At 41.9% G+C, this 13714-nt stretch overlaps 1 protein-coding gene across 12 annotated transcripts in view; it reads right to left on the bottom strand.

Annotated features, from left to right (window-relative positions):
• The window catches only part of GRAMD1B (GRAM domain containing 1B), a 222529-nt gene that overhangs the window by 128346 nt on the left and 80469 nt on the right, over window positions 1–13714 (bottom strand). The window contains exon 1 of one of the 12 annotated variants that reach the window (XM_031960197.1): window positions 782–2185. The exons of the other annotated variants lie outside the window; for them this stretch is intronic. Within the exon in view, the coding sequence (XP_031816057.1) occupies window positions 782–804 (23 nt within the window). The 5' untranslated portion in view covers window positions 805–2185. Of the gene's footprint in view, window positions 1–781; window positions 2186–13714 lie in introns of those variants that run through there. 12 annotated transcript variants of the gene reach the window in all.

The raw sequence follows: 13714 nt of genomic DNA, 5'->3' as shown, positions 1-13714 counted from the left end.
TTTTGCTTTTAAAAACAGAAAGCAAATAATCCAGGCTTCTGCTGACTTCTTAGTAAGGAAATCAGTCCCAGAGCGGAGCTACAGACCCCCATTCTGGAAAACCTCCCACCAAGCGGACCTGCTGTGCTGGTGGGCAGGGGGTTGAAGTGTGGTAGGCCCAATAACCAGGCAGATGGAACTCCCCATCACTGTGAAGGCTCACATCCCAAAAGTGAAGCCTTCCTGACCCATTCTGTCACTCCTCCACCTAAAGAGAAGTCCTTGGAGATGATGGGGTGGGGGTGGGGGGAGTGAAAAAGCACACACAGCAGGTTTATTCTAAGTACGAAAGGCTTCCCCCAGGAGCTAGCCCCAGGCAAGTAAAATCTCAGGAGGCCCAACAGGGTCAAGAATAGTGAGTCCCAACTGTACTACTGTCCTCATGCAAAGGACTTGGGTCCCAGGGAAAGTCATTATTTACACTTTTTCTACAACACCCCCCCAAAAAAAAAAGGAAAAGAAGGGCATGGCTACAGCCTGATAGCCCCCACCCCACCCTGGCACCCTGAAGGGAAGATGCTGCTAACAAGCACTGCAGTGTTGCAGGGGCTGGGATGGGGGAGGGGGAGGGGAGTCAACTTTGTAGAGTCTCTAGCCCCACCTCCCCTTGGCCCCCCTTCTCTCTTAGGTGGGATGGGGCCTGTCTGAACTATGCTTCCAGAGGATGCAGGGATGTTGGGGAGAATGGAGTTGGGGAGAGGAAGGAAAAGAGCAGGGGGCCCGTATTCCCCTCTCAGCTTACCAGGATAGCTTGAATCCTTTCATTAGTACAGTCACGATAGTCCACTGACCATGTCCTTATCGTCCCCCTTCCAGCTCCGGAGGTCCCAGGACATATTGGAAAAGATGACGGAATCCCAAAAGAACAGAATCTCATGTAATTTGACTTGTACCAAAAGGGAAAGAGACAGAGAAGCTCCTTCTCCTCCCTTCCTCGTCCTTCACCAGCTGGAATCTAGGCTCAGAATCATAGGACAGTTTCTGCAAACCCAGCCCTACACTGGAGCGCCCTGCTTTCGCTGCCGCCGCCACCGCCGCCAGCTTCTGCTGAAGATGGGCAGCACTGGCAGGGCTGCAAAACAAGCTCCGGAGTTGCTGTCAATGGTGGAGTTCGCCGGCCACCTACCCAGCCCGCTGCTGCTCAGTAGCAGCCTCCGGTCGGAGGCGGAGGAGAGTCAGGGAAGAGCACCAAAGCCCAGCTGAACAAGCACCTCTCTTCCCCCAGGCAGCAGCTCCCCCTGCTCCATATAATCTCCTAATCAATGCAGTACCCAAGCAAAGCAATGCCAGCTACTTCCGCCCATTTAAAGACACAGAACATGTTTTGTCCCTAGATGGGACAGAGCACAGGGAAAGGGGTGAGGGAAGCAGGGGAGGGAGAAACAGAGAGGTTTGAAGTTCAGCTTCTTTTAATCTGGATCCCCCGAAGGGTTAACAACTGGCGGGCTGGTGGCTGAGATCCAGGACTGTTGGCACAACTCCTGAAATCAGATGGGGATGAGGAGGGAGGCTGAGTTTGACCTGAAAGGCCTCTTGTAGAGTCCGGAGGTACCTAGGCAAGGCGGTCTGCAGGAGACCCCTTAAAAAGAACCTCCGCTCCTCAGCCAGGGCGGGGCAAATTCCCAACGGTGTGATTCCCAGCAGGTCCCAGCGCCCACAACGCCCAGATGTCTTCTTGGCTAGGAAAAATGCAGCCGGCTCTAGGGAGCAGTACAGAAACAATGTGTCAGTTGCACCATCCAAGACCCTTATAGACCAGGAGAATTTGGCTGGCTAACGGCAAAAAAGGCCCTTTGGAGGGGGCTGGGGAGGAAGCCCAAGGATAATATGGAGAAAAAAGCACTCCTCAAAGCAATGGGAAACTTAAAAGCACAATTCTTCAGGAAGAGGGGATAGGGAAGATTTCCTTGTAGCAAACACCTTCCAGGCAAAGCCAAATCATTTTAAAAAGATTACTAATTTCTGCCCTAATGCATCTCTCCAGAAGGGAGTTTGGGTCAGAGTTAACAAGGAAGGGAGAATGGCAATTCCTCCAGTAAAGAGTACCTTCATCAAATACAGCCCGGTAAATTTGGAATCTAAAAGACCTGAATTCAAATCTATCCTCAGACACTAGCTATGTGACCTTCTAAAGATCATTTAACTTCCGCCTGCCTCATTTTCCTAATCTGTGAAATGGAAGCCACTTCCCAGGGTTGTGAGGATAAAATGAGATGTTTGTATAGTGCATTATCAACTTATTATCATCATCATCATTACTAATATAAGCCTTTACCTTAGAACTTGACAGAAAGCTTCACTGATGTATGCACATTATGCTCACATCATCTACATCGATGTTAACATACATAATGTTTTAATGTTTGCAAAGTGCTTTACATATATTACCTTATTTGATCATAAGTATATGCAAATGTGAACATAGCTCTCAGGAAAATTTAATTGCTTTCTACAATCCTAAGTGAAACATCAGCTGCTCCCTTCCTAGGGCCCAGGGCTTTCTCACTCTACCCAATCTCCCTCCCCCCTGTTCCTCATCCTGCCCATCTCTCCCATCCCTCCCATGCCTGCCTCCCTACCTCCCAACCAAACAAGCATTGATTCTGTCTGGTTTTCCTGAGGCTATAGAATTTGTTCCCCAATCAGTGCTAGTGCACAGAATTCCTAAATGCATGACAGAGACCTTCCTTAGGATCCTGGCCCTTTCGGTTTTAGTCAAGGGACGCCTTCAAATTATTTTCAGGCTTTAAAACAAAGCCCTATCTATGTTTTCAAGTCCTCTAATTGCAGGGACAGACTTCTGTGCATTTAAGACTATAGACAAATCCACTTTTACCATACTCTCAGCAGTCTCCCAGTCAGGTAGAACAGTGGCTAGTTTTAAGGTTGGGAAGCCATGAATTCTATAGTAAGGAATAAAGAACTTTACTTTTTTTATAAGTAGCTTATTGATTCAAGGGAATTTCTAGGTATTTCATGGATGTCCAAGCAGGCTGATAAAGCCTATGGACCCCTTCTCGAAATATTGTCTCTAAATACAAAAAGTAAAATGCATAGGATTACAAAGGAAACTTTTTTTTAATAGAAATACAATTGTCAAAACACTTAAAAAATAAATTTGCAGATAACCAGGTTAGGAATCCTCATTTTACTATCTACCTAGTCCAGCTCCTAGGCTAGTCCTACCCCCTCATATGGGAGCTGAGATAACCGAGTCAAATTACTTGCCCATGTTCATATAGTAAACAGAAGAAGTAGGATTTGAATGTATGTCCTCTGACTCTAAATTCAGCACTCAGATATTTCCCTGAACCACTTTGTCTTAGCAGAAGTCAACCACAGAATTCACCCTAAAACATTCCATTTAGATGTGACCATAAAGTCCCTTCACTGGGACTTTTCTCTGCCCCAGCTCTCCTCCTACTCTGATCAGTTCTGACTTTCCTTTTTCTGAAGCAAGTATTTCTTCTTCTAAAAATGAGGGGAGTGTGCTATAGACTACAGCACTTTTCTCTAACTCTACAATTCTTCAGACCCAGGGCCCAAAATAAATCAGGAAACAAGCCCCTCCAAAAGTTAATAATAAAGTCTGTCTCTTCTGTCAGGTTGCCAGGAGCTAATTTTACAGAATTTTCAAATTACTTCAACCTCCTCAATTTATAGCGGAGGAAACCAAACCTTAGTGAAGGAAATTAACTTGAGAAAAGTCAGTCAGTCAATAAGTAGTTATCAAGCATTTATTCAATTCAATTTAATAAAGATTTGTTAAGTACCTACTAAGTGCCAGACACAGTGCTAAAAACTAGGGACAAAAGGCAGTCCCTGTCCCCAGGGACCTTACAATCTAAAAAGGGAGATAACTGCAAACCAACATATATAAATGATAAATGGGAAACAAGAAAGGCACTGGAATTAAGAGAGATTGGAGAAGGCTTCCTGTGGGAGGCTGGTTTTAGTTGGAACTTAAAAGAAAGCCAGGGAGGTCAGTAAGTGAGATAGAAAAAAGTCTTCCTGTGGATGGTGAGATTTTAGGTAGGACATGAAGGAAGCCAGGAGGTAGAGATGAAGCTTTCCAATCATTGGAAACAGGTCTCAATTTAGGACAGTATTAGGTTAGGGAAAAGGAAACATGCCCCAGGGGCATATAGATTAATTCTCTTACCTCAGACTCAGCTTAATCCTTACTTTATGAAACCAATGTCCTTTATGAAGAACCTAAAGAAAGTTCAGAATCTAGAGGAAGTTTTGCAATATGCAATGGTCCCTGAACACATGGCTGCAGCCACTAAACCATCTCTAGGGGAACTTAAAGGTGGAGGGGCTGTCAAGTAGAAAGAATGATCATTTCTATTGTGGATGAGCAGTCTAGCTTAAAAATGATAATTTTTTAAACCAATTTTCAATTGTTCGGATGCCAATTATCAAGTCTTTCCTTTTCCTTTTTGTGCTACTGACTTCTTGTTCCTGGATGTTTCTTGACACCTCTCACAAGAACCAATGAAAGTTAGAAAAAGTTGTAGAAAAAGTTATTCATGGCTTTTTATGAATAACTTTAATTAAAAAAAATGTTGAGGGAGGAAGGGAGGGAATTGTGAAGGATTGGTTATGACTGGGTTCTTTTTTTTTTTAAATCTGTTTATTTAATTAATACAATAAAACAAGCATTTCCATAATCCATAATACAAAAAGATGATTGCTCATAAAACTGAAAACTCACTATGTGTACAACTTGATGTCAAATATGGAAGTTTTCTCTTTTCCCCCAGTACTAGGGAGATCATCAGGGGTTTTCTAAATTTCCAATATCACATCAACAAGAAAGTGGTCTGTGCAATTCAAAGATTAATGCAATTCAAATTCTTTCCCCAAATCTTTGTGGATTAGAGTTAAAAGGTTGGAAACAATGTTTCTGCAGTCACCTAGTCTGAAAGCATAGACCAGTCAACATTAACTATGTGTAATGCAAATGAAATCACTGAAAAGCACACAGCCAGAGGTCTACTACACCAAAGGGGGACGAACTGCCAAGAAGCAAGGTAGATGTGAAAAGATTCCTGTTTTGATTGTAGTGGCCCTAGCCTATAATCTCTGGGAGGCTAAGGGTCAAGTGGATAGCCTAAGCTAGGGGGTTAGTCTCCAAGGGCTCAGCGAGCTAAACCCCAGAAAGCAAGGATACCAGGTTGCCTTAGAAGTGACAGACTGGCCCAAGTCAGAAAAGGGGCAGGTCAAACTTCCATGTTGGCCAAGAGTTGGATCCGAACAACCAGTGACTGTGGAACTTCCAGCCTAAACATGGGAGAGGGAAGAAGAGGGGAAGGAGAGAGAAGAGGAAGAGAAACAGGGGAGAGGAAAGACAGGGGAGGGGAGATCCTTATCTTAGAAACTAGAGGGCTTTTTCTTCAACAAATGCAGAAGTGACAAGAGTCACAACATTAAGTAGATATGAAATTATATCATTTGAGCTCAACTTTTTATTTTCTCCCTAAATGCGTTTAAGCCTACCTTCTAAGGAAGCTCTTTATTCTGTTCTCCCTGCACCCTCCCTTGCAGGCAGGAAAGCTGCAGTAATATGGAGTAGGCTCTGAGCCCCAAGCAGCCTGCAAATCTGGGGCAGGCCAGTGCTGCAGTCACACACTGGGAAATCAAAGCTCGAGGCTCAGGCAGGGGAGACATCAGGCGCTGAGCATGGTATATTTAAGAAGCACTTTGGAGGTCACAGAGCAAAGGGAGGGAGCTGCCTCCGAGGCACTCCAGCCCCGCCACAGCCTTTCTGAGCAGAATCCCCTTCCAAATTGCATCTCCTCATCAGCAGAGTCTGTGTGAGGGGATGGTCACGGTAGCGGATGTGCAGGGCTGAGCTGATCAGGTGCTGCTACATACTTCCTCGAGCTGCCTCCCCCCTCCTCCCTCCCTGTTCCCTCCTCCACCCTCTGCCACTATTAGTCACAGGATCTGGGGTGACAGCCTAGGCTCCCAGCATTGGTCTTGCCTTCTGGGCTGCTCATCTGTGTCACCTCCCAGCTAAGAGCCTCAGAGAGCACCTCCACCCCCACCCCACACATGCTACATATGGGACCTCCAGCCCAACCATCCCAACAAAACTGGCGTAATAGGAAGGCTACTGTCCATAGGTGGGAGGGAGGGGGGGAGAGACAGACAGAAAGAAGCAGAGAGGCAGAGAGACAGAGACAGAGACAGAGAGAGGGAGAAAAGGAAAAAAAGAGAGAAAGAACAAAGACAGAGAGACAGAAAGAGGGAGAGAAGGAAAGAGAGACTGAGAGAGAGAAGGGGAGGGAGGGAGAGAGACAAAGAGAGAGAGAGACAGAAAGAGAAAAATGGGGGAAGAGACAGAGAGAGGGAGAGAAGGAAAGAGGGAGAAAGAACAAGAGAGACAGGAGAGAGAAGGGGAGAGTGAGAGAGGAGAGAAAGAGAGAGAGAGAGAGAGAGAGAGAGAGAGAGAGAGAGAGAGAGAGAGAAAGGAGAAAGATGGAGGGAGGGAGGAGAAAGATAGAGGGGGGGAGGAGAAGAAAGGGAAAGAGAGGAAGCCAAAGGTGTCAATTATCTATTTGGCCCTAAGAATAATGCCTTCTGATTCTATAACCCTGAGGGTATACTGACTGTCTCATTTTCTTCCTCCTTCCCTTCACAACCTGTTATACCAGGAATTCTCCCCAAGCAAGTAACAGACAAAGCAAAATAAAGGTAGACTGTACTTAGCCCCCTCATGTCCACAATTCCGGTACAAAATACTCTGCTGGCATGAGCATACATATGCCCAGTGGCCATATGGCACTCAGGAAGGGGCATGGCATCTACAGATGGGCGTCTGTATTCATCCTAGAAAAAGGACATGTCTGTTTTCCTGTCAGAACTCTAGGAGAACAGGATACATGGGGAGGGACACTGACAAGAACTATAGGGCAAGGTAGTGGCTGATGGGATGAAGGAATAACCAAAATGTAAAGCCCTTAGACACATCAAAATTTTGTCCAGCCTAACATGGAATTCTGCACTTGACTTAGGATAAATTCGCTCAATGATCTTGAAACCTTGTTCTGTTTCTAAATATTTATGTGATCATGGGAAACTCTTCTCAGTTTCCTCTCTACAAAATGAAGTCTCAAAACCCCTTATATCTGTGCTTCTGGGTTCTATAGTCCTGAGTGAGTAACTCATTCTACCATCCTACCAGTTTCTCAGACTTAAGAGTCATCTTTTTTTTTCTCTTTCTCTGATCCCTTATGCCCCATTCCTTCTATTTTTATCCCCAAAATAATCCTCAAATCCAGCCCCTCTACTTCTCGACTTCCACAGCAACTACTCCCTCTAGTTCAGGCTTATATCCATTCAGTCAGTCAATAAATACTTATTAAGAACTCTTTAAATGCTAGGCATTGTGCTAAGCACCAGGAAAATAAAGAACAGAATAAAACAATCTCTGCCCTCAAGGAACTCATAAAATAATAAAGAAGACAACATGCTAGGAACTATTTACAAACTATATCCAAGATAAATGCTAACTCATCTTTGTGCCTCAAATCTTTTCCTTCTCCAATACATTTTCAATCAATGCTTGAGTAACCTTCCTAAACTATCGCCATAACTGCATTACTCCACAATCTTATTCAACACACATTTATCAAACACTGAATGTTCTAAGCACTGGAGATACAAAAACAAAATACTATCCTTTTCTAGGAGCTTACTAGTGGGGGTTGGGCAGGAATATTACATAGAAAAGTAAATAAAAAGCAATTTGGAGAAAGAGAAAGGATCAACAATTGGTAAAATCTGAGAAGTCTTCATAGAGGAGGAAGCACTTGAGAAGGAACTAGAAGAAAGCAAGAGATGAGAGAGTGGATTCCAGACGTGGCAGAATGATTGTGAGTAGTCCAGTTTGGCTGGAAAAACAGTTGTTGCAATGAAATAATATTAAATAAGGTTGGAAAAGAAGGATGGAGCCAAACTGTGGGCTCCGAGTGACAGGTTCAGGAATCTGCATTTGATTTGCCGTTGTTCCTATTCAACAACAACAACAACAACAGTTGTGTCCAATTCTTCATAACCCCATTTGGGTTTTTCTTGGCAAAGATACTAGAGTATTTTGCCATTTTCTTCTCCAGTTCATTTTACAGGTGAGGAGGAAACTGAAGTAAACGGGATTAAGTAACTTGCCCAGGGTCACACATCTGGTGTCTCAGGCCAGTTTTGAACTCCGGAAGATGAGTATTTCTGTTTTCAGGTCTAGAACTCTATGTACTGGGCACCTAGCTGGACCCCCTGCTGGCATTTTATGGCAATAGTAATAGGGAGGCACTGAAAGTTTTCAAGCAGACAATGGACAGGGCCAGACATATTCCTTAGCAAGATACTTTTGGCAAGCAATATGAATAATGAATTTGAAAGGAAAGTCGTTGGAATCAGGGAGAGAAAATCATTAGTCTAATGTAGTAGTCAAGGAAAGAAAGGATAAATCTGAACTAGAATGGTAACTATTTGGATGAAGGGAAGAGGGTTGGATATGAGAGAGAACAATGAATCAAGATATAAGGGCTGAGAGAGATGCTGGAAGTAGGGATGATTCTGAGGTTATAAAGCTGGGTGACTGGGAATGATGATACCCTTAAGAGATAGAGAAAACTTAAAAGGAGGAGCTGTTTCAGAAAGATTTAAGTCCCATTTCCTACATGTTGAGTATGGGAAACCAGTAGACATTCAGACAGAGATTTTTAAAAAGCTGTTGACAGTGGAGGACTGGTGTTCAGGAGATAAATCGGGACTGCTTAAGTGAGATCTGAACATCACCTGTGTTCATTTAACCACCCAAACCTATGGGAGCTATAAGATCACCAAGTGAGACAATATATAGAAAGTGGAACACAGAACTGAGGTCACCTTCCAGGGCTCACATCTTCTTAGGGCATAGGAGATAGCGAATGAGCGAAAGAGAAGAGAAAGAGCAGTTTGACAATATTATGAAAATTATTAATGGAGTAAATTTCCTGTGGAATTCAAAGTGAATAGGAGAGAGGTCTGAAGCAGAAAATAAGCCTCAGCAAGAAGAAAGGCTGCATCTTCCACAGAGATTAGTACAAAGGAGGAAAGGACAGATGATAGTAAAGAAGGCTCTTAGAAATGAAGTAGGAAGGTGAGGTAGCTTTGAATTTCTCAAAAAAAAGTAGGAGGCTATGTCATCTGCTAAGAAGTTCAAGATCGAGGAGGTTTTGGGGAAGATTTGGAACATCCACTGTGATGGTCAACCAGGAACAAAAAGAACTGCCATGTAGCAACAGGAGCCCAGTTGTGAAAGCCAAAGATAAAATTACAGTGAAGTCAGATAGGATGGTTGTGTAACTTCCTCCAGTGACTCGTATTCTGTAGGGAAGGAGCAGAAGAGAAGGGAAATGGTGGGGGCAAGCTAGAGCATTCAAGGCACAAATGGCAGGAAGGAGAGGAATAAGGGACACATGGGCAGAGAACAGAAAAATGTCATACTGCTAACAACAGGGTTCCCTGTTGCCTGGCATTCAAAGCCTCTATAATTTGGTTCCAATCGGCTGTAGAGCCTTAATTTTTACAGCTGACCTTCATATACGTATGTTCCAGCCAACCTAGATTACTACTCATCGTCCCCTTGCTCATGCCAAACTCCATCCTTGCAAGAGATTTCTCCCCAACCCCTCAATTTCCATTTATATTTAGGTTCACAACATCACATATTTGATGCTAGAAAAACTTTCTGAGCCCATCTAGTCCCATCCCTTCTTGTTGCAGATGAGGAAACTGAGGCCTTCAAAGCTTAAGTGATTTGTCTAAGGTAGAGCGAAGATTCAAAAATGGATCCTTTAGCTATAAATCCAGCACTCCATCTGCCTTTCCTTCCTATAAAGACCAACTCAGATCCAACTTACCCTATGAAGCTATCCCTGCCCCCACCAGGTAAAAGTGACATCCTCTTCCTCAAATTGCTCTTAACATTTTGCTTGACTTTCCTTTGGCCCATATTTCTGTACACATGCCCAGACTCTAAAGCAGTATGGATCATTTTTAATTTCTGCTTCATCAGCCCCTAGTATAGTTCCTCTTCCATAGAAGGCATTTAATAAATAACTATTAAAGTTTTTTTTTTCTGAACTTGTGATTTTATTGGCATAGGGTATACTCATTAAGGAACTTCATTTACTAATGCATAATTAATAATTTTAATGCAATTTATAATTTTATAGTTGCTTAGGTTATTGAGAGGTCATAACGAGGGTCATAGAATTATCACAGACAGTACTTAAACCTAGAGCTTCCTGCCTCAGAAGCCCTCTCTCCATCTTCTATCCCAAGCTGCCTCTGATTACATTTTATATAATTTTATAGAATTGCCTAGGTTATTGAGAGGTCACACCCAGGGTTATAGAATTATTATCACAGAGGACTTAAATCTAGAGCTTCCTGCCTCAGAAGCCCCCTCTCCATCTTCTGTGTTAAGCTACCTCTAATTACATTTTATATAATTTTATAGAGTTGCCTAGGTTATTGAGAGGTCACACCTGGGGGTCACATAATTAATTTTTACCATAGACAGAACTTAAACCTAGAGTTTCCTGTCTCAGAAGCCCTCTCTCCATCTTCTATGCTAAACTACTCTAGGATTACATCATATAAGAGCCAACATTTATCTAGTGCTTTAATGTTTGGGGAAGCATCTTACATGCATTTTTTCATTGCAGCCTCACAAACAACCCAGTGAAGCAGTTAAATCACCATTTTGTGCTGAGACTTAAGAGTAATGCAATGAACAGCTCAGAGTCGCAAGGGTAGCCACAGTGCTAAGCTTGGAATCCAAGTCTCCTTGACCCTAAGCCCAGCACTCTCTTTCCAATGGCTGCCTCAAGCTCTCATCATTAGGGAGGCCATCTGCCTGGAATTTCATTTTCCTCCCATCCTACTCAACACTCAGCCAAGCCAACACTTTATTTTAAAAGTTCCTGAAATTCCCCTCCTTTGAGAAGCCTTCCTGAATTGATCAGAAGCAAGCTTGGCAGCTTTCATCTTCTTGCCATATTTGGAAATAAAATTTCCTACAGTGATAACACTATTCATCCCTTTATCCTTTCCCTATTTTTCTAAATGTTCTTAGCCCCATCAGTACAAAGAATAGCAAGATCTGGAGTTGCAGGGTATACGAGAAATCATCTAGTCCAATTTCCTTATTTTCCCAGGTAGTCTCTCATTATCTCAGTTTCTTTAAGCTTTTGCCCAGGATCATGCAGGTGTTCCTCATTCTCATTCACCCACATGATGAATCCATTAATAAATCTCTCCTTTTTAATGTATGTACAAATCACTCTTCTATGTCTTATTCTATCTATTTACAGAGACAGAGGCCTAAGGCAGGTACCCTTCACTTCTCCCTTGGTTGCTTCAATAATGATGATGATACTAGTAATGACTACAATGAAGAGGATAACAATAACAAGCTAGCATTTATGTAGCCCTTTAGGGTTCACAAAGCACTTTGCAGAATTTATTTCATTTTATCTCTTCCTCGGTAGATGCTATTTTTAATTCCCATTTTATAAATGAGGAAACTAAGGCAGGCAGAAAGTTAAATGACTTCAGATCTTAGGTGACTTACCTAGGATCATATAGATCAGAAAGTGTCTGAGGCCAGATTTTACTCATATTCCTAAATCCAGCACTCAATTCCTTGGACCACCTTGCTACCCCAGGTAATAAAAAGCAATTATTTTATTTTCTTATGCAAGTTCCACAGAGCATTAAATTTAAAAGAATAATGGCTAGATAGCAATTTGTCACAGGACTACTTATTTATATTTGAATTCACTGAACAAGACAAAAATAAGATGGCAGCAATAACAACGATGACATTTATAATAATGTACAAGAAAATGATTTTAAAAGTTCAATATAATATTTAAAATTTTAACACCTATCAAAATTCCCTTTATTTTATAAATTAATAGGAAAAAATTACCATGTTACAAAAACAGATTCCAAAATAGCCTTGAGAATTCAGCAAGCAATCTATTCTGGAACTGGATCATGGTCTCAGATACAATTGTTGTCCATAATCACATAATAATGATCTATAAAGACAGATGACCAACATTTTTAATAGATGTACTTATACCAGATATTCATGCTCTTCAAATTCTGTGAAATGAGAAACTCTAAAAATACAGAGACCTAACAGAAAAAACAAACAAACAAGTGACTACAGAATTAGTTCCTATCATCCCCCTGTCATCAGTTTGCTGCTGGATATATTTGAAAATGCTTTTGGGGAACTTAAGAGAGCTTACATCCCAATACTTTTACAATGAAGCAAATCAGAAATATCAATAGCTAAGTGACTAAGCAAGTTTCCTAGAGATGAAGCTGAACACTACTTTTCAATCTTTACTGGATCCTCCTTCAGCTCATAACCTCTAATAGTAAATAGTTCTCTGAGTTTAGCCCTAGGATCTTTTCTCTATAAATATTCCTTCCCTTAATGATTTCATCATGTCCCACTGATTTAATTACTCTTTGCTAAAGATTCTCAAATCTATCTGTCCTGCCCCAATCTCTCGGTTGACCTCTAATCTCATATCTCCAACTGATATTCAGTGCGAATCTTTTACTAAATATCTAGTAAGCATCTTAAATTTAACATATCCCAAAACAGAACTCATCTCTTTTCCTAAGCTCTTCTCCTCTCCTAACTTCTTAGTTCTAATGCCATCTCTCTCCTAATTATTCTCTATTTATCTAGAGTATGTAATTTATTATTATATACCTTTTTAACTTGTGGTCTTTCTCATTAGATTGAAGTTCCTTGAGGGCAGGAACTGTCTTCCCTCTTTATATCCTCAGTGTTAAGCATGGTGCTTAGCATACATGTTTACTGATTTGTCTAACTGATTAAAATAAGTATATAAAGCACAGAAATGATTACAATTAATTTAAGGCCTTCTCTAATTGAATCATCAATCAAAACAATAACTAGATGTAAAGACCCTCTTAATCAGTTTGGGAATCTTAAATTAAGCACTTTAATCATGAAAAAAAAAAAACATGAAGGGCAATGCATTGAGAAATTGGATCCCAACTCTGGGCCAATGTTTATCACAGGAATACAATTTGGAGCTGAGCCTTCCAGCAGAAGCATCCAGATACTGACCAGTCCAGGGGTGATCAAAGGATCTTTTCCTTCTCCACTGACCAGAGGGTAACTTTGTTAACTACAAAAGATAAGAAAATTTGGGCTTCCCATCAGTGTGTCAGTAGCAGTGTCAAACAAAGGTATCTGCCCTGATTGATGTAAGACATCCCAAGACAAACAAAACACACTGGAGAAAGGCAGCCTACCTGAGCACTCACCCTCAGAGCTCCACCAAGAACCTCACCTAAGGGGAACTTCCTCTTGACAAAAGAACAAAAGGAATTCCAATAACAGGGAGCTGTAAGTCAGTTCTTTGCCATGTGAGCAGCATTCCTTGCTCATAGACCCCATGTATAGTTGTGGGAGAGTGTGTCCCAGAAACTGTTTCCATACACTGTTCCTGTTATATATCTATGAATAAATATCCCTTTCTAAAAGTTAATTAGTTCTAAAAGTCATTAGTTTTGCTAATAACCAATGGGGAATACACTGGATCAGTCCTCATAAGTAACAGTA

This window comes from Sarcophilus harrisii, chromosome 3 (genome assembly GCF_902635505.1).
Source record: "Sarcophilus harrisii chromosome 3, mSarHar1.11, whole genome shotgun sequence".
Classification (NCBI taxonomy): domain Eukaryota; kingdom Metazoa; phylum Chordata; class Mammalia; order Dasyuromorphia; family Dasyuridae; genus Sarcophilus; species Sarcophilus harrisii.
The sequence above is the reverse complement of the archived record's forward strand: the minus strand, read 5'-3'. Positions and strand labels throughout refer to the sequence as shown.